The sequence below is a fragment of the Impatiens glandulifera genome, chromosome 1 (assembly GCF_907164915.1).
Source record: "Impatiens glandulifera chromosome 1, dImpGla2.1, whole genome shotgun sequence".
In the NCBI taxonomy this organism is placed as follows: Eukaryota; Viridiplantae; Streptophyta; class Magnoliopsida; order Ericales; family Balsaminaceae; genus Impatiens; species Impatiens glandulifera.
The window spans coordinates 38,636,570-38,654,959 of NC_061862.1; the positions used below are offsets into that span (position 1 = coordinate 38,636,570).

The 18,390-nt window shown below is 31.9% G+C and overlaps 2 protein-coding genes across 3 annotated transcripts; both read right to left on the reverse strand.

Moving 5' to 3' along the window:
* Window positions 1-290: 290 nt before the first annotated feature.
* On the reverse strand, window positions 291-9,215 carry LOC124922254 (trans-Golgi network-localized SYP41-interacting protein 1). 2 transcript variants are annotated; one of them, XM_047462989.1, is made up of 9 exons: window positions 9,049-9,215; window positions 8,585-8,862; window positions 8,138-8,458; window positions 5,254-8,049; window positions 2,479-4,132; window positions 1,335-1,942; window positions 990-1,143; window positions 799-880; window positions 291-715 (listed from the first exon to the last, which is right to left on the reverse strand). In XM_047462989.1, the coding sequence occupies exons 2-9, from the start codon at window positions 8,693-8,695 to the stop codon at window positions 610-612; spliced, it is 5,832 nt and encodes a 1,943-aa protein (XP_047318945.1). In that variant the 5' UTR covers window positions 8,696-8,862; window positions 9,049-9,215; the 3' UTR covers window positions 291-609. The 2 variants fall into 2 exon arrangements, with proteins under 2 accessions (XP_047318945.1, XP_047318944.1); XM_047462988.1 differs by having other exon boundaries at window positions 8,585-9,215.
* A 1,019-nt stretch (window positions 9,216-10,234) lies between these two features.
* LOC124919990 (E3 ubiquitin-protein ligase AIRP2) lies at window positions 10,235-12,140 on the reverse strand. The gene is made up of 5 exons (XM_047460370.1): window positions 11,641-12,140; window positions 11,269-11,431; window positions 11,112-11,178; window positions 10,799-11,024; window positions 10,235-10,727 (listed from the first exon to the last, which is right to left on the reverse strand). The coding sequence occupies exons 1-5, from the start codon at window positions 11,727-11,729 to the stop codon at window positions 10,517-10,519; spliced, it is 756 nt and encodes a 251-aa protein (XP_047316326.1). The 5' UTR covers window positions 11,730-12,140; the 3' UTR covers window positions 10,235-10,516.
* Between the last annotated feature and the right edge of the window lie 6,250 nt (window positions 12,141-18,390).

Here is an 18,390-nt window from a genome sequence, read left to right on the forward strand (position 1 = left end):
TAATAAAAATACAACCATTAATGAATACTCTCATTAATATACTGGGTTAAATACATATTAATTGAGCAATTTTATATTTGAAGATTTTAGAAATTTGTTAATGGAAATTCTTCAGAATTTTGATAATTTTTAGAATAATTATTTTCACCTTATTTGGGTTCATCATTTCAAAAAAATATTTCACCATATGTGAAGAAAATATTTCCAAATGGGGACTGCATAATATTCCACATTATTACATATCTCCAGCTTCAGAATAATCAAAATTCTTAAATGGATCAAAACAAGGATTGAAAAGAAAAGGTTCTATACAACATCATATATCCTTTATAGTAGCAGCCTTTGTTCTGTATAAACTAAATCAAAAAGAAAATGTGTACAGATATCAAAATCTATTCATTATCATCCTCTCTGCAGCTATAAAAATCTGACTCGAGAGAATTCTCAAGGTCGCAAACAACAAGAAAATTGCTAAATCAATCCATTATATCTTCACTTTAAATCCTAGGAGGAAGGGGAAAGACAGAACAATGGGGATGATATTTCATGTATCTATGATACATACAATTTGGTTTTCATTTTTGGAAATCCTAATAAGCTTCGCCTTCACTACAAGATGATTGTGCCAAGCATCCATAGATGCAAGAACAGCCAATATGCAACAACTCCTAGCCTTGCTTTTGGATGATTCATCAGAGCTCGACTTCCAGACACCCTTAAATTAACATAGAAACAGAACCCCGTCACAAAATTAAACAATAGTACACATATTAATCGATATACAAGTAAGAAATATACCATATTCCATCCACCCGATCTGCAATTAGCTTTCCTTGTTTGGGAACTAACCCCGATGTGTTAAGAGACTTGAATATGTGACCTGCACAGGGAAGTACATTCAAGTACAATTCTCATCATTTTAGGAACAAACTATTATTCTCCACACTTTTTACATTAATTGGAAAGAAGGTAATGAATGATATAAAAACCTTTGTCTTCCGTTGTTTCTTCATTGTTGATTAACTGTTCTGATTCTGTATCCATGTTGATTACAAGGTGATCATTGGACCCCTTGCGTAGAGTTCGCGAGTGGGCAGCTGAAGGAACTGAAGAAGAGACTACTTTCTTTGCAACAAGACCAACCTGAATGAGAATTATTACAACATAAAGGAACTCATGAATAAGGGTGGAAATTTAGGAATTTAGAAATGACAGTTATAAAGCCATAACATAATCATAGAAAATTTCAACACTTTGGCACATATAGTGAGATTAAGCAGAGTATTTTATGGACAAAACAGGAGATTAAAAAATAGTAAAAGAGAACAAATTACCCCATCTTCAATTTCGGTTATCTCTGAACGAGTGGGCAAAGGAGGAGCTTCCAATATTTTTCTCTCTTGTACAACCTCCGGTGAAGAAGACCGATACCTGTTAGAATCTTCTAGAGATTTAAGCTTAGAGGATAATTCATCCACGAGTCCTTGATTTGCAAGAAATCTGACACCTAATTCCTGGGATTTGAACTTCAAACTCTCAGACTCCTCAATGACTGTGATGACTAGATTTTCCAATGTTGATACTAGTCCCCTCAAATCAGTTATTTTCTGGTCTCTAGGTTGCATGTCACCTCCTAATTTCTGGATGATGTTATCCAGCCCTTGTGCCAGACCAAGAAACTCAGCCTTCATCTTATCCAACTCTCTATTTTCTTTAATATATTCTTCTTCTTCATCAACCTTTGATGCAAGGGCTAACTGCAGCTCTTCCTTGTCATGCGATAATAAGTTTATCTGGTGTTGCATTTCATCAACAGAATCAAGTATGTTGAAGAGCTTCTTCACAAGACCAGTATTATCTTGTGTTTGGGTATTATATCCTTCTTTTATGTCTGTAACAGGGATTTCAATAGCATTTACCTTCTCAAGAATGTCTCTGGCAACTGCATACAAGTTTGAGAAACATGTTTACAAAAGGTGCTCCAAAGGCAATTTACTTGACACTTGAAGTATTTATATTAAATATAATAATTCACTAACAAAAGGCATCTTCATTCATTATGTGTTCATCAATATGAATTTGAAAAGAGTTTTTAATGTAATTAAACCAAAACAAGGATCAAGGAATTCTTTCTCCACACCTTCACCTCAATTAAGAGGAGGAATCTGCACCGGGTGGGATATATATATAGCATTTATTCGGATTGTAGTCTTTTGTGTATATGTTTTTCTTCTTATCCATTTCACTATTTTTGTTCGAAAGTGAACACACTTTGTGTTCCCGACTTTTATAAATGCTATAAAAGGTGACCTTTCGAACAAAAAAAATTAAAACCAAAAGAAGTGGCCTTCTGTAAGCCAATACATGGCAGGTAATAAAAAAGCTATCTAGTTATAGAACCATGGATGTGCGAACTACATACCCATAAAACTATGTATAGAAATAAATGCAAGATCAGAAAAGCAAGCAAATAATTACCTTCATCACTTATGACAGTATCATGTAGTAATGAAACAGACACCTCTCTCTCTTTCAATGTACGCTCCTCTTCATATTCCACAAGTTTGAGCTTCATCTCCTTGCAAGACATCTCCAAATCTTCTATATCATTCTCCAACTTGGAAGTTCTGCTTTGATGCAAATCTCTATCTTGTATAGTATTTTCCAGTGATCTGTCCATTTTGGTCAATTTACTTTGTAATGCATTAATGTTGGCATCCGATAGTTCCCTTTCATCTTTCAACACTTCTAGTTCACTCTCCAAGTTGGAAACTCTGGTTTGGCACAGATCTCTTTCTTTTAAAGCAATTTCCAAAGCTAACTTAGCTTGGGTAACTTCATTTTGTAATTCATTAACCATGGCAGTTGATAGTTCTCTTTCGTCTGCAAAGTGATTGCAAGCCTTTTCAAGCTCTCCTAATTTGGCCTCCAACTGGGAAGTTCTATGCAAGTTTAAGTCTCTTTCTTCTGAAGCAGCTTCCAAGGCTCTCCTGGTCTCCATCAACTCATCATGCAATTCACTAATTCTGGAAACTGATAGATCATTTTCTTCGCTAAACTGCTTGCATGACTTGTGCAATGCTTCTAAATCACTCTCCAACTGGGAAGTTCTACGCAAGTTTAAGTCTCTTTCTTCTGAAGCAGCTTCCAAGGCTTTCCTGGTCTCCATCAATTCATCATGCAATTCACTAATTCTGGAAACTGATAGATCCTTTTCATCACTAAACTGCTTGCATGACTTGTGCAATGCTTCTAAATCACTCTCCAACTTGGAGGCTCTATTTTGGTTCAGATCTCTTTCTTCTACAGCATTTTCTAGTGCTCTCTTGGTTTCAGCCAATTCATTTTGTAATTCTTTAGTTGTATTAGTAGATAGTTCCCTTTCATCCCCAAATCCCTTGTACGACCTTTTCAAGTCTTCTAACTCACTCTCGTACCTTGAAGCCCAAGTTTGGTTCAAATCTCTTTCTTCCGCAGCATTTTGCATGGCTCCTGTGATCTCTACCAATTTGTTTTGTAACCCAGTGATAATGGAATTTGATCGTTCTCTTTCATTATCAAAGTTTTCACATAGAGCTCGAACTTTCTCAAACATCCTTTCAGCTGTTTTGATATTTATGCTGTCACTATGCATGTGATCTTCCGAAGCATGTTCATCGACATCGTTCTCTTTAGAGGAGAAGTTATCTGCATTTGCTGGCAAAGTATTACGATTCTGTTCCTGCACGGAATTCTCAATTTCCATCTCCAGTTTCTGGGTGACGTTAGTGCATGCTGATAATAAAACAGCAGTTTCATTCTCCAGTGCGCTTATTATTTTCTCATGTTCATCTCTTTCCTTTTCTAGATGAAACATTTTATCCTTCAATGAAACATTGTTATCGAGTACAAGGAGTACTTCATCCCTTGTGACCTGTAGTTTAGTCAAAAGAGCTGCAAGAAACTCATCCACAAAAGAAGATAGAGTTTCAAATGTATTCTCTAGAGTATTTTGTCTCAGATGAAATTTTTCGACAATTGTGTTATGATATGACTCTTTGTTGTCACCATCTGCTGTCTCTCCCTCATTGTCAACTTCAACATTTGCAATATTATCTAGAACTTCATTGAACTTTGAGATGTCCAAGTCTACCTGTATGTGAGTCATTGAGAGAAAATTAAATGTAAGTCAACTAGAGCTTGTGTTATTTTTTATTTTATTTTTTAAAAACTCCCATCTTTTCAACCATCAAATCACTTCATCAACTAAAATACAAATTTCTCTTGTTTTATTTTTTACAAAATTTAAATTTTAAATACAAAAGGATATGTAGTAATTTAATCTAAATAATCCCAAAAAACACATTTTTTATGAATAAAAGATTTAATTCATAACTTTCAAATAACCCCACATCAAACGAGCTCCTAATGAAGGAACTACTCAATGGTATAGAGACTACAAATCCCTTAAGATAATCTTGTAAGAGTAAATATATCCTTGACATATATGTTTCAAATTAGAAAAAAAAAATATATACTCAGTTGCAAGTTACTACCAAAACTCCCATAATAATTCCAGAACTAGTTTTGAACTTAAACCAAAAAAGTGAAGGCAGTAAAAGCAGAGTGGACATGTGTTATGTACTTGGGATATGATATTAGATAGTGATAAGGGTAATGTTGTAGTTAGAATAGGAAGTAGATATTAATATTGGAGTAGTGTATTGTGGTAGTTATGAATGATATTAATCCGCTTTCTCATTTCTGAAGTCTCGGTCTCTTCTCTTCTCATTTCAAGTTGTTTACTATATCTTCAATAATATAGATTTGCGACAATGGTATCAGATCTATCTTTCCTTGTACCTGTGAATCACTTCAAATGCAACGCTCTTCTTCACAGAATACAGTTCCAAGATGAACTGTTCCGATTCTGTGGAGAGGAATATTGCAATCCAGAAGTGAAGTGATTTGCGGGTACAAGGAAAAGATAACCTAGATTAGAGAAGATACAGTGAAGAAATTCATATCATCGTGCATAACTACCACAATACATTAGTCCATGATTTATATATACTTCCTCTACTAATTAAAATATTACCCTATCACTATCTAATATTATAACCCTAGTACATAACATGTGTGATAAATGAAGAAGGGAGGGTCAGAACAGACATCCGGCACAGCATGTGCAGCAAAAAGGAGAATGAGAACAAATGTGGCACTAAAGTATAAGAGAAAATGGAAAGAAAAATGAAAGGAATGTATTGGTAATACCTCTTTGACACTGAGTGCTGTTTTAGATTCTATTCTGATCAACTGATCTTTTATGCCTTCAATAAGGAGATTGATTTGTTTGAGATTCTCATATTTGTTTGTGAAGCTTTTTCTGAACATGATTGTTAATCTATCATTTTCTAGGAGGGCTTGAAGGTTTTCAAAGTCATCAGAGAGCGCCAATGACCTGCTTTCAACTCTGTTATGGACTCCGTCCAACTCTTCCATGCAAGTCTTCAGTTTGGCCTTTAAAGCCAATATCTCCTCCTCGGCAATTTCCTTTGCACTTGAGAGTTCATTTATACTACTATCTGCTTTCAACAAGGAATCTTCTAGTGATTTCATTCTTAGGCAGGCATCTGCAAACTTGTTTACCTGCGAATCAGCCTCTTCGGTAAGTTTCCTCATTTCATTTTCCACACTAGACCTACCCTCTTGAGCTTTATTATTTTCCTCAGCAAGCAAAGAAAGGTTAGTCTCTGCTTGAAAGAGAGCATCTTCAAGTGATTTTATTGTTCGGTATGCTTCTGAAAGTTTTGAAGTCTGAATCGAGAGTTCTTCCCTTACTTCCTCTACCTCTGCTTCGGCATTAATTCTACAATTTAGAGCATCCCGAAGTGATATAGAAATCTCTTCTGACTTGCTAGCTTCAGTAGAAGCTTCCTCCAACACTTTCTGTAATTCTTGCTCCATTTTTAGTTTAGAAATCTCCAGTTCCTTCTTTTCTCCTACTAGCTGAGAATAGTTATTGTCTGCAAGAGCTACTGCCTCTTCCAGGGCTTTCATAGACCTTTCAGATTCTGTCAATTTGATGGTGAGAGAATTGGCCTCAACATTTAGTTTTGCCAATTCTTCTTCAGCAAGAGCCTTTTCTGCCTGGCAATCCTTCAAGTAGTCTGCAAAGCACTTCAATTTTTCAGCAGGTTCTTTAAAAGCTGAATCAACCGGAAGAACAATATCATCAATTGCCACAATCATTCTCTGTATCATTGTATTGCTCTCCACCAAGAATTTCTCGATTTCGTCTTTTTGATGTTTAGCGTCCATAAGATCAGTTTCCAATTTGGGTATCTGCGCTGTTACAGTTGACAATTTGTCAATCTCTTCCTTGTAGCTGTCGAGTTCAGATTCTTGCTGCTGTGAATTAAGTTTTAGCTTCTCTATTTCTGCATTCTTTTCTTCAATGAGTTGCTTTAAATTTTCCCTTTCTTGAACTAATCCCTTCCCTTTCTTTACCGCCATTGATAACTTTTCCCTCAATAAAGTTGATTTATCCTCCGCCTTTACAAGATCTTTCTTCAGAGAACTTCTCTCAACATCCAGTGCTTGAAATTCTCCAGTTATTGCTTCCAGCTTATCTGATAACCTAATTACTTGAGATTTATCCACAACATCTTCTTCTAACAGTAATTTCAATAAGGCCAGTTCAACATCCTCTGTATACAAAAGAGTCTGCATCCTTTCAATAAAATCTGCATCATGATCCAATGATCTGACTGAGACACCAATTTCTTTAACCTTGCCAAAACACAGGTCAATCAGCCTTGTAATGTCAAAGGGAGACATTGAAACATCTTTTAAGTCATCGGTTGTAATTCCGGCTCCCTCAATTAACATGTTTACCATTTGGTTCTTGTCCTGTGAAGCTTGATGCTCCTTCTCGACAGCCACTTGGTACCTGAAAGTTAGCTCTTGTAACTCATCATAGAGAAGATTCTTCTCCTGACTTTCTGCTAAGAATGAAACTGAAAGCCGCTCTATCTCAGTCTGTGCGGTTTCCCTTGTCTGTGCAATCCCATCTATTGATTCCATCAGCCAATTGACTCGGGATTCCAGATCAGAAGTTAAAACAGTCTCCGGCATATTAATCCGAGACAGAATATCATTCAGTTTGTTGAATTCGATCTTCAGACCTTTCATTGAATTTCTTTCGTTCACTAGCAATCGAACTCTTTCTGTGATATTAATCGACTGATCCAACTCAGATGATGCGCCCTCAGATAACATTCCTTCACAATCAGCAAGAATATTGTCTTTAAGTTCAAGAGCATCCTGAAGTTTGGCAGCCAAATTTTCACACTTGACCAACTCCTCCTTGGTTCTTTCAGAAGCCTCGAGTTCAATCGTCTTCTGCTGCAATTCTGACGTGCACTTCTCAAGTTCATTCGATTTCTCAGCTAGAGACTGCTTCAGTGAGTCTCGTTGCTGAACTAATGCCTTTCCTCTTGTTACAGCCATACTGAGCTTTTCTTTCGTATTAGCAAACTTTGTCTTCTCTTGTTCAAATTCCGCTTTTAAGTTTTGGGATCCTTCATTTATCTGGTCCAGCTTGGCAAGCAGTAGTTTATTTTCTTCATCTAAATTGCTAATTTTTTGACACAAATCTACCTCATTTCTTTTTAGTTCAACCAAGAGTTCACGCGTAGAAGCAAAAGTCTTACCAAAGTCGTCTTGCATTACAAGATCTGGTCTGACTTCATTCAAACACTGGTTAAGCAGATTTGCTTCAGACATGAAATGATTATAATACTCGACTAGCAAGGAAGCACTTCTTTCAACATGAGACAGTTTTGTTATAACAGGGTCATTCGAAAATCTTCCATCGTAAGCTTCCGCAACAAGAGAAGCCAACAAAGAGTTAGAAACAGCCTCAATCTGCTTTTGTTCAGATGTTACATTATTAACCATAGAATGAAGATCTTCTATTTCTTGATCTTTCTTCGACAACTGTTCCTGTAATTCTCTAACTGTCCCCTCAAAGTGTGCACGTTCATTTGCAAGGTTATCCCTCTCTTCCTGCATGATAAGAGAATCACCATTTAACCAAGCTTTATATAAAGGGAGAACAAAAAAAGGAACTAACTAAGTCATATTCATACAACACCTTGTATTCTCGTTCAGAGATTTCTTTCTCTTTAATGGCCTTCTCTAGCTTAATTCGCAAAGTTACCAGATCATCTGTAACCGGTCCCCCACTATTTGATTCCTCAGGATGTACCTCTTTATCGTAATCATTTTCCTCTGACTCGTCTTGGTTTTCAAATGCAGAAAAAGGTTCCTTATGATCGGGAATAACCAACTCATCTGGGCAATCGACAAACATATCTTCCTTTCCCCCTTCATCCAATTTTGCATCATTCGGAACATCTTTGTCAGAATCTTCAACAGAACTCACAACTCCATTATTATCGTCACTGATTTCCACCTATAACAAATTGGATTAATAAATGATTTCAAATCAAATAAAAAAATGATTAAGATTCTAATAACATAGAAAAGATTTACTAACAGAGATTTATAGAACATTCAACCAAGAAGAATATCAATATACCTGCCCATTCTCAGTTGTTTTTGCATCATCCTGTGGAGAGGCCAAGTGCAAATCATTGGAAACACCATTTTCAACAACTTCCACGAGCTCGGAATCATGTATTTCAGACATCTTCTATCATAAGAAATGTAAACCACACAGCAATAGTCCTCGAATAAAATCCGATCCTCAGATCTAAAATTTGACAAATACCCACTAAATTCAATAGTAAAGGGTATAGAGTTGTCTCACTAAACGATCAACTTAGCTCCACCAACAGCACGCGGTCCACAACTAGTCTACGAATTCAATTGCATACATATACCCATCAAGTACATTGATTAAAAGATAGCATCTTTAATGCAATCAAAGTAAACGGAGACAAAAGAACAATAAATCAAACCCTAGAGATACACGAGAAGGTTCTCTATATGTAAAACTTGGCGGCGAAGAATAAAATTAAGGGATAGAAACGAAGAACATACAAATTCAATTGAAATAGATTGAGATGGAGAGTTCTTCAGCTCATTCTTGATGGATGCATCGACGATTAAGAGAAAGAACAGGACGTGACGATTGTCCAAAGCGAAGATCTGCAAATTGCATAGTGTTAAAACGTGTAATCACTTCTTACACTACGCGATTCTGTAGTCCATGCTATACGCGAAACGACGTCGTACCTTCGACAACGATGAACATGTATAATGTCGTTACGTCTTTAACCGGCCGTTAAAAAGACAAAACTTTTAGAAGCTCACGTGTTTTAAGACTTTATACAAGGACAAAAAATATATTACACAAAAAAATAACCTATTTAACATATATTATTTAATTTTAAACTTCACTTTAAGTGAAAATTTAATTTTAAATACTTTAAGAAATTGCCTACATCCTATCTTGATTAAGAATTTGCATCATTTGATATGATTACAATAAGAAAAAATAATCTTGAATTTATAATAATAATTTAAATTGAGATTATTTAAATTTTAGTATTTTGACTGGATTATAATAATCACAACTAATTTTGAAAATTGTCAAAAGTAGAAAATGAAAATAGTTTTATTTTCATTTAATAAAGATATAATTAAAATAGATTAAACTTTTTTAGGTTAAAAGTGAAATGAAAAAAGAAATTCATACATTTGTAGATGAAACTATTCAAAAAAAAATGATGAATTATTTTAAATAAAAATTGGTTTTAATTTTTGACAAAATATTTTTATTTATTTATTATTTAATATGTTTAATTTTCTATGTCTAAACAATAACTTCAAAACTTTGCTCAATTCAAAATAATGGGTATTTCCAAACCTAGGTGATTGAAATGATTTTATTATTTTTATGAATAATTATGTTCAACAAGATAGATATCTTCATCTCCTTGAAGTCGAACTTGGGTGGCAAGTTTCGTTCGCTCCCCGGGTTAATTAGTTTAACCTGCGAATACCTTAAAGGAACTCAGCGTTCTAAAAAAATCGAAGATACCCATCTAATTAAGCTACTCGTAGAGATTATATGTTAGAACACAAACTATGTCTTATCTGAATTCAAATTAAGATGCATAAACAAATACTATTGATAATACCAAACAACTAACTCAACTAAACACTAGTGAATCTTATGATCTTCTCTGCAATGCAATTATAAAAGTGATACTATGACCATATATGACATTGAAAAGCTGCACATATTTATTCAACTTCTCAACCATTCTAAAATGTACATGAAAGCTTCCCCATGTCAGTCTAGGTGCATGTCTAGTACATTATTATAATTATTGAGAAGATCAAGAGCATACATAAATCTGCAATTCATGATAAGGTTTGTTTCAGTATAATAGATCTGAAACCACCTTATAATAATATACACATTTTAAAAGTTGCAATTTTTCTTTATTTTCTCTCTAAACCTGTACACAACTACCTTCATCCCCTCCTCTTTCAATTCAACTCATAGCATGTATTCGTAATACATTAAGAACCGCGAATCAGAGGAATCCTTAGGCAAGCTGTTGATATACAGGTAAAAACGAAGCAAGTCTTCTTTAGTAACTGTTTCTGTGTCAACCACATCTTCACCACATGTAAGCACCCACAAATCCCTTGACCGAACTCTCTTTATATTGCCACGACAGAAGGGGCACGACTCGGACCTTGAATTCCTATTTATATATTTTAAAAAAGTGTTAGCAATTGATTACCATCAGGGAAGTAAAGTAAATAGTTTTATTACCAATCGCGATAGCAATTGATGCACATTGCATGACAGCAATTGGGTAAGACCATTTTCGTGCAAGGCTCCAAGCATATCCCACATTCATCTTCTCTTTCCATGTCAACATCTGAAAATCCAGATCCACCTTTCATAATCTCCATCTTCTTCGGATTGAATTCTTTAGAGACACCACCCAATTCCACCAAATCACCGTGTAATCGTTGCAGAGATGGCAGTATAATAGCTGCAATTTGTTTTTCTTTTATTTTTCAATGTTTCTGACATCTTGTAAAAGACAAACAACAAACAAGAAAAGGAAATGATTGCTGACCATAGAAATCCCTGACTGTCGCTTTTCTTCCATGGTTTGATATCTTCGTCCTTCCATCAGTGTATACCTGTAACAAGTATGTCGAGTTTAAGGTAACAGAATCAAGTGTTAAAGTGAAAAGACAAGAACAATCAGATATCTGGGATGAGTTCAAAACCTTGTATACAAGTACATGGAACAAATTCAAATATCTGGGAAGAAAGCATGTGCAGGAGCAATCAACCCATTGAAGCAAAAAGAGAAAGAGAGGTGCCAATTGATTGTAAACCAGCTTCATTTGAAGACGGGTACCCCCTTTTATACTAGGAATAGCAGAAGCCCTGTAAATATATCAGTTCAATTCCAATTCCATCAAATTACAGTAAGAATAGGTTTAGGGTTGGTCAATAAACAAGTTCACAGCTACAGATGACTGATTCCAAGCAAGCAAGCGAGCAAGATAGATAGACATAAGATCAGTTATGCAAGATTCTTATTATTGTTCTTCTTTATTTGATCAAACAAATGAAACCCAGAAAGAAAAACTTACAAAGCGTTTGCGTGTTGAATATCAGCTTCAAGGACTTTGAGAGACTCCTCATAAGGGAACCTCTGGAGTTGATAATACATCATCTCCATCTTCAGTGAATCAAAGGAAACACAGGAAGAAGATGATGATGAACAGATGAATAAAGGAGAAGAGAAAGCCCCACCTAATTCCCCAGAAACCCTAAATAAAATCTCAACCCACAAATAAAGACAAGACGGAAGAATAAAAAGGGAAAGGCTTTCAGGGTTTCTTCCACAACTTTGCTTGCTCTATCTATCTATCTGTTGTACAAATTGGGGGGCGGCTTTGATAACGACGACCTCGACCTACCCTGTTGGTTATTTGTTGTTTGGTGAGAGAGAAAGTAATTAAAGGTGAGAGCTTTCTTCTGTTCTTTCTTCTTCTTCTTCCCCGTCTCCCTATCGCTTCCCATCTATTTAAGTTAAGATTACGATAGAAAATTCTTGGGCAAAACCCCGATGAATGCCCAACTCTTGAAGTTGTTGATAAGATTCCACCTTTTTTTTTATTATTATATTTTGTCTTTCCTTTTTTAAACTTTGGATTAGTGGTCAAGAAAACAGAACATTTATATTTGTGTCCTAAACTTATGATTCCATATTCAAACTGATTTCCAAATTACTTTGTTTAAATTTTAACATTTGTATTTGTACCTTGAATTACAATATAAATAAAGTGTATGTATGTTCTTAAGAATAATTATTTAGTTATAAATTGTTGACTACTAAATTGGGTCACTTCCTTATCCATTCTTTAATGTAAATGAAAGATAAGTTTATTATTATCTTGAGTACAAGATTATTCGGTTAATTGTGTTGATTCATTGCTTCAAGCTGAAAACTTTGCAGGTATGGGTCATCTATTGATGCATGTTTGTTCATTTGGCTGAAAAGTTTGTTGGTATGGATCATGTATTGATACAATTTGGCCAAAAAGTTTGTGGGTATGAATCATCTATTAATATTGTTTGTTCATTTGCTAGAGAATCGAAACACCTGGCGTGAAATATTTTTATCATCGCTTTCAATATATATTTTAAAATATTTCGACTATAAATATTCAAATTCATAATTTTGTAAACATTAATTTTTTTCACTATAAATGGGTTAATTGAGTTTTATGTGTTAAAATCTTTAATCTAAATCTTTTATAATCTTAATATTCTCGGTCGATAAATTGAGATAATTTATGGTTGCGGAAATATATCTGAATCTTTAATGAATAACGGTACATTAAGTCGTTATTCGTTGTTTTTTGGATCTTCTATCGATTTTGGATCTCTCATTTCTAGATCTGGACATGAATCAATAATATCAGTAATGAATGATGTGGATGGGGTTTATGTCTTTCAACCCTTTTATCGATAACTCTTTAAATGTTCTTGAGAGAGAACATTAAGTCGTTCTTCGTAGTTCTTTGAATCTTATCTCGATCTTGAATCTCCTAGTTCTAGATCTGAACCTGGATCGAAATATAAGATATGGGTGGGGTTTAGGTTTTACAACGCTCCATCGATAACACTTAAGTATTCTTGAGAGAGAACTTCTTCCTTTCAGTCGGATTAGTTTAACATAAAAGGTAGACTATCTATATGGGTTGAGGACCTAACCCAAATATACTCGTTTAATAGTAAATAATATTCCTGCTTCTACAGTTGTGTTTAAGGAGGGAGTCATGATTATGGGGTGTGATGCTAGTTCTTTTTTAATTAAAAAGAAGATATTTTTATTTTTACACAAATATGTTTCTATATTTATTATAAATGTCTAAATAAGTTCATAATCTTTATAATTTAATAAATTACTTTATTTGAGTTTTAATCTTTGTTATTATGATAAAAACTAATATACAAATATAAAATAATATATGTAATCAAATGTTGTAAATAATTTCAACATTATATATATATATATATATATATATATATATATATATATATATATATATATATATATATATATTATACTTAAACATGTAATTGTAATTTGGTTTATTTGTAAAAATGCTGAAATTTGATATTGTTATTGTTTATTTGATCCTATTATTTAAACTAGCATTTAGCCCGTGCATTTGCACGAGTAATAATATAAAAAACCGTGAAAAAAATTACGAATAACATTTTTAATTTTATTTTTAACCGTTTTAAATTTATGGGTGGGTCAACACATAATCCGACCCAAGTATCCATTTACTCAACATCATTATATATTAGTTAGTTAAAAAGTTGAACTTATATTAATATTAAAACGTCCCGCATTTATCAAATTTGGTGTTTGAATTAAATATATAAAGTCTTTGTACCCAAGTTGGTTAAAGAGTTGTACTTGTTTTGTTAGGTTGCAAGTTCGAAACATACCTCTAGCATTTTTAATTTTATTTTTAACCGTTTTAAATTTAAAAACGGGTAAACCCACAATCCGACCCAAGTATCCAAATTAACCACAACTCTCGACCCGGCAATCCGGACACTTTAAAATTAAGCATCATTATATATATATAGATTAGTTAGTTAAAAAGTTGAACTTATATTAATGTTAAAACGTCCCGCGTTTATCAAATTTGGTGTTGAATTTAAAATATAAAGTCTTTTAGCCTAGTTGGTTAAAGATTTGTACTTGTTTTGTTAGGTTGCAAGTTCGAAACATACCTCTAGCATTTTTAATTTTATTTTTAACCGTTTTAAATTTGAAAACGGGTAAACCCACAATTCGACCCAAGTATCCAAATTAACCACAGCTCTCGACCCGGCAATCCGGACACTTTAAAAATTAAGCATCATTATATATATATAGATTAGTTAGTTAAAAAGTTAAACTTATATTAATGTTAAAACGTCCCGCGTTTATCAAATTTGGTGTTGAATTTAAAATATAAAGTCTTTATAGCCTAGTTGGTTAAAGAGTTGTACTTGTTTTGTTAGGTTGCAAGTTCGAAACATACCTTTAGCATTTTTAATTTTATTTTTAACCGTTTTAAATTTAAAAACGGGTAAACCCACAATCCGACCCAAGTATCCAAATTAACCACAGCTCTCGACCCGGCAATCCGGACACCTTAAAAATTAAGCATCATTATATATATATAGATTAGTTAGTTAAAAAGTTGAACTTATATTAATGTTAAAACGTCCCGCGTTTATCAAATTTGGTTTTGAATTTAAAATATAAAGTCTTTGTAGCCTAGTTGGTTAAAGAGTTGTACTTGTTTTGTTAGGTTGCAAGTTCGAAACATACCTCTAGCATTTTTAATTTTATTTTTAACCGTTTTAAATTTAAAAACGGGTAAACCCACAATCCGACCCAAGTATCCAAATTAACCACAGCTCTCGACCCGGCAATCCGGACACTTTAAAAATTAAGCATCATTATATATATATAGATTAGTTAGTTAAAAAGTTGAACTTATATTAATGTTAAAACGTCCCGCGTTTATCAAATTTGGTGTTGAATTTAAAATATAAAGTCTTTGTAGCCTAGTTGGTTAAAGAGTTGTACTTGTTTTGTTAGGTTGCAAGTTCAAAACATACCTCTAGCATTTTTAATTTTATTTTTAACCGTTTTAAATTTAAAAACGGGTAAACCCACAATCCGACCCAAGTATCCAAATTAACCACAACTCTCGACCCGGCAATCCGGAAACTTTAAAAATTAAGCATTATTATATATATATAGATTAGTTAGTTAAAAAGTTGAACTTATATTAATGTTAAAACGTCCCGCGTTTATCAAATTTGGTGTTGAATTTAAAATATAAAGTCTTTAGAGCCTAGTTGGTTAAAGAGTTCTATTTGTTTTGTTAGGTTGCAAGTTCGAAACATACCTCTAGCATTTTTAATTTTACTTTTAACCGTTTTAAATTTAAAAACGGGTAAACCCACAATCCGACCCAAGTATCCAAATTAACCACAGCTCTCGACCCGGCAATCCGGACACTTTAAAAATTAAGCATCATTATATATATATAGATTAGTTATTGTTCCTATTAAACTTATATCAGATGATAGATTTTTTGGTAAATATTGTTGTTGATAAAATTTATTTGATTCAATCATTTTTATCATATTGATTAGAACTTGCCAAGCAAAAATCCATAAACAGAGAATGTTTGTAGTTTAAAAAATTGACGACAATTATCCGAATGTGCATTTCGGTGATTAATTTCATTGATACAAACATCATACACTCATGTTGTTATATATATAATATTCAATGTAGCTCACATAAATAAATAAGATATTTTACTAAAGAATTTATCAGTTTTCTTTATTCTTTTTTAATATAGAAACGAATTTCACCTTCATTTAAAACTTAATATTGGATTTATTTAGGTTGAAATGTTTTAAATTGAAGAAAATATCCTTTAAATCGTTCTATTAGTCATATGAGTATAGGGGTGAACAAACAGGTAAAATCGATCTATTTTGTCCAATCCAAACTAAATTAATCCAAACTATTTACTAGTTAATACAGATTGAATAAGTATTGAATTAAATATGGTTCAGACAATCCAAACTAATATATATATATATATATATATATATATATATATATATATATATATATATATATATATATATTATTTAATTTTATTTTTAGATATGAACTTGAAATTATTTAATAATATTTTTTTTATAATTAATTCATTTATTTTATTTATATTTAATTAAGAAATGAAGGATGAATTAAGTATATTATATATTTTAATTCAAATTATTTTGGATTAATTGGATTATTCAAATTAAATCGTAATTAAACTAAATCTAAATTTAATTCAATCCGAAATTAATCCAAACCGAAATAGTTAATCAAATTTTGTAATTTGGATTCGGTTCGGATTAATCCGTCAAATCCTCACATTTGATAATCTCATTTAATATTTTCTTATTTAAGTACTTAATTTTAATTTATTTTATAATTTTTATTAAAATTTTAATGTTATAATTAAAAATTTTGAATCTGAAAAAAAAAAACAAATGTTGACTAAGTGATGCGAAAATAAATCAAAAATATATTATATTAAATTAAAATTTAAAAAAAAATTAAAATATATATTTTTATTTAGATAGTTTGGAGAATCCTAATCCAATTCGAAATTAATCAAATTTAAACTCAATCCAATCCGAAATATTCATTCCGAATTAGTATTTCGGATTCAGAACAAATTAAATTTCGGATTAATCACTCAATAATCAACCCTACCTATAACTCAATTTACTTCCCATTAAATATTTTACTTTTACATTTTGTAGATTGGATACTATCTACAGACTATAGTAAGTATGCCTAATTAATCAATGCATAATAATAATAATAATAATATGTGTCTTGAGAATGAATTATTAATTTGGTTACGTTAGCTATAATATCTCACTATATATATAATTTGGTATCAGCTGGCTGGCTGGCCTTATTATTATGCGTGTCTAATCAGGCCAATAAATAATTATTATATGTTTTAGATTTTTAAACGGAAGTGTCCAAACCAACTTTATTATACTAACCCCCATTTAATTCATAGGAAATATTACTTCAATAAATCACCGTGACCAATTAGTAATTAATTTAGTATTAGAGAACCTCAATTAATTAAATCCTTTAATTTCAATATTAGACAATAAATAATGATATGTTCCTATATTGAAACTTGTCAACTTATATATAGTCAGATTTGGTGTATGATTAAATTAATTAAGCTAATTATTTATTGATTAATATATTACAATAATACAAGAGTGTTGCCTATGAAACAGTCCATTCATGATTGAAATTATTAATTATTTATTTCAATATGTATATTTATAAATATATATATATGATTGAGATTAGGTATGCGGTTAGTTCATTAATCAATTAAATACGTATAAACCCATCATTACTAAATATATATTTCTTAAAATCCCAGCATCTTTTCTTTTACTCATCATTTAATTAGGGCTTGTTTGGGATGCTGCAGCTAATTATATGTATAATTAATATCAATTTGGGTGTTCACATTCATTATTTCATATCCCTAAACCAAACAAGTCCTCAAGAGATGAGAAGACCAGTGAAATAATTGTTTCACATTTTTGTTTTATTAATTTGTAATAATAACAATAATAATAATAATAATATATAATAATAATAATAATAATAATAATAATAATAATAATAATAATATATGAGAGATGAGAAGACCAGTGAAATAATTGTTTCACATTTTTGTTTTATTAATTTGTAATAATATATATATATATATATATATATAATTTTTGTTTTATTAATTTGTAGTAATATATATATATATATAGTCAAGTGAGACAAACATATAATTAGAGATGACCCTTATTAAAAGGTTTAGAACTTGATATAGAAACAAAATAAATATATAATTATTCTTATTTCAAATAATATAATTGAACAAACTAGAGAAATTGATTGGTTCTAATCAAATTTAACATATTTTGATTAGATTTTGACGACAATTATAATATATTTTTAAATAAAAGGAATTTTTATAAAGATGGGAAATTTAGATTTAGAGAGTTTTAATGGTGTAGACCGGATAATAAAGTCAATGGTCCCCCAAATTAGGGACGATTTTTTATTTATTTATATTTAACAAATATATAATTCTCTTATAGTCTAGCAGTAAATGGAGGTGATACTTCAGATTCCAGTTTTTTAGGTATTGGGTTCGAGTCCGTCAGACGATAAATTTTGTTTGTCTGATTAAATTGGTTAAATAGAT

Excerpts from the sequence above, each read along its gene's own strand:
- LOC124922254 (XM_047462989.1), bottom strand. The coding sequence starts at position 8,695 with ATGTCTGAAATACATGATTCCGAGCTCGTGGAAGTTGTTGAAAATGGT. Across the intron at positions 4,133-5,253 it reads CAGCACTCAGTGTCAAAGAG|GTAGACTTGGACATCTCAAA; the intron begins GTATTACCAATA and ends ACTCACATACAG. Across the intron at positions 1,144-1,334 it reads TAACCGAAATTGAAGATGGG|GTTGGTCTTGTTGCAAAGAA; the intron begins GTAATTTGTTCT and ends ATTCTCATTCAG.
- LOC124919990 (XM_047460370.1), bottom strand. The coding sequence starts at position 11,729 with ATGGAGATGATGTATTATCAACTCCAGAGGTTCCCTTATGAGGAGTCT. Across the intron at positions 11,432-11,640 it reads ATTCAACACGCAAACGCTTT|GGCTTCTGCTATTCCTAGTA; the intron begins GTAAGTTTTTCT and ends ATATATTTACAG. Across the intron at positions 11,025-11,111 it reads GACAGTCAGGGATTTCTATG|CTATTATACTGCCATCTCTG; the intron begins GTCAGCAATCAT and ends AACAAATTGCAG.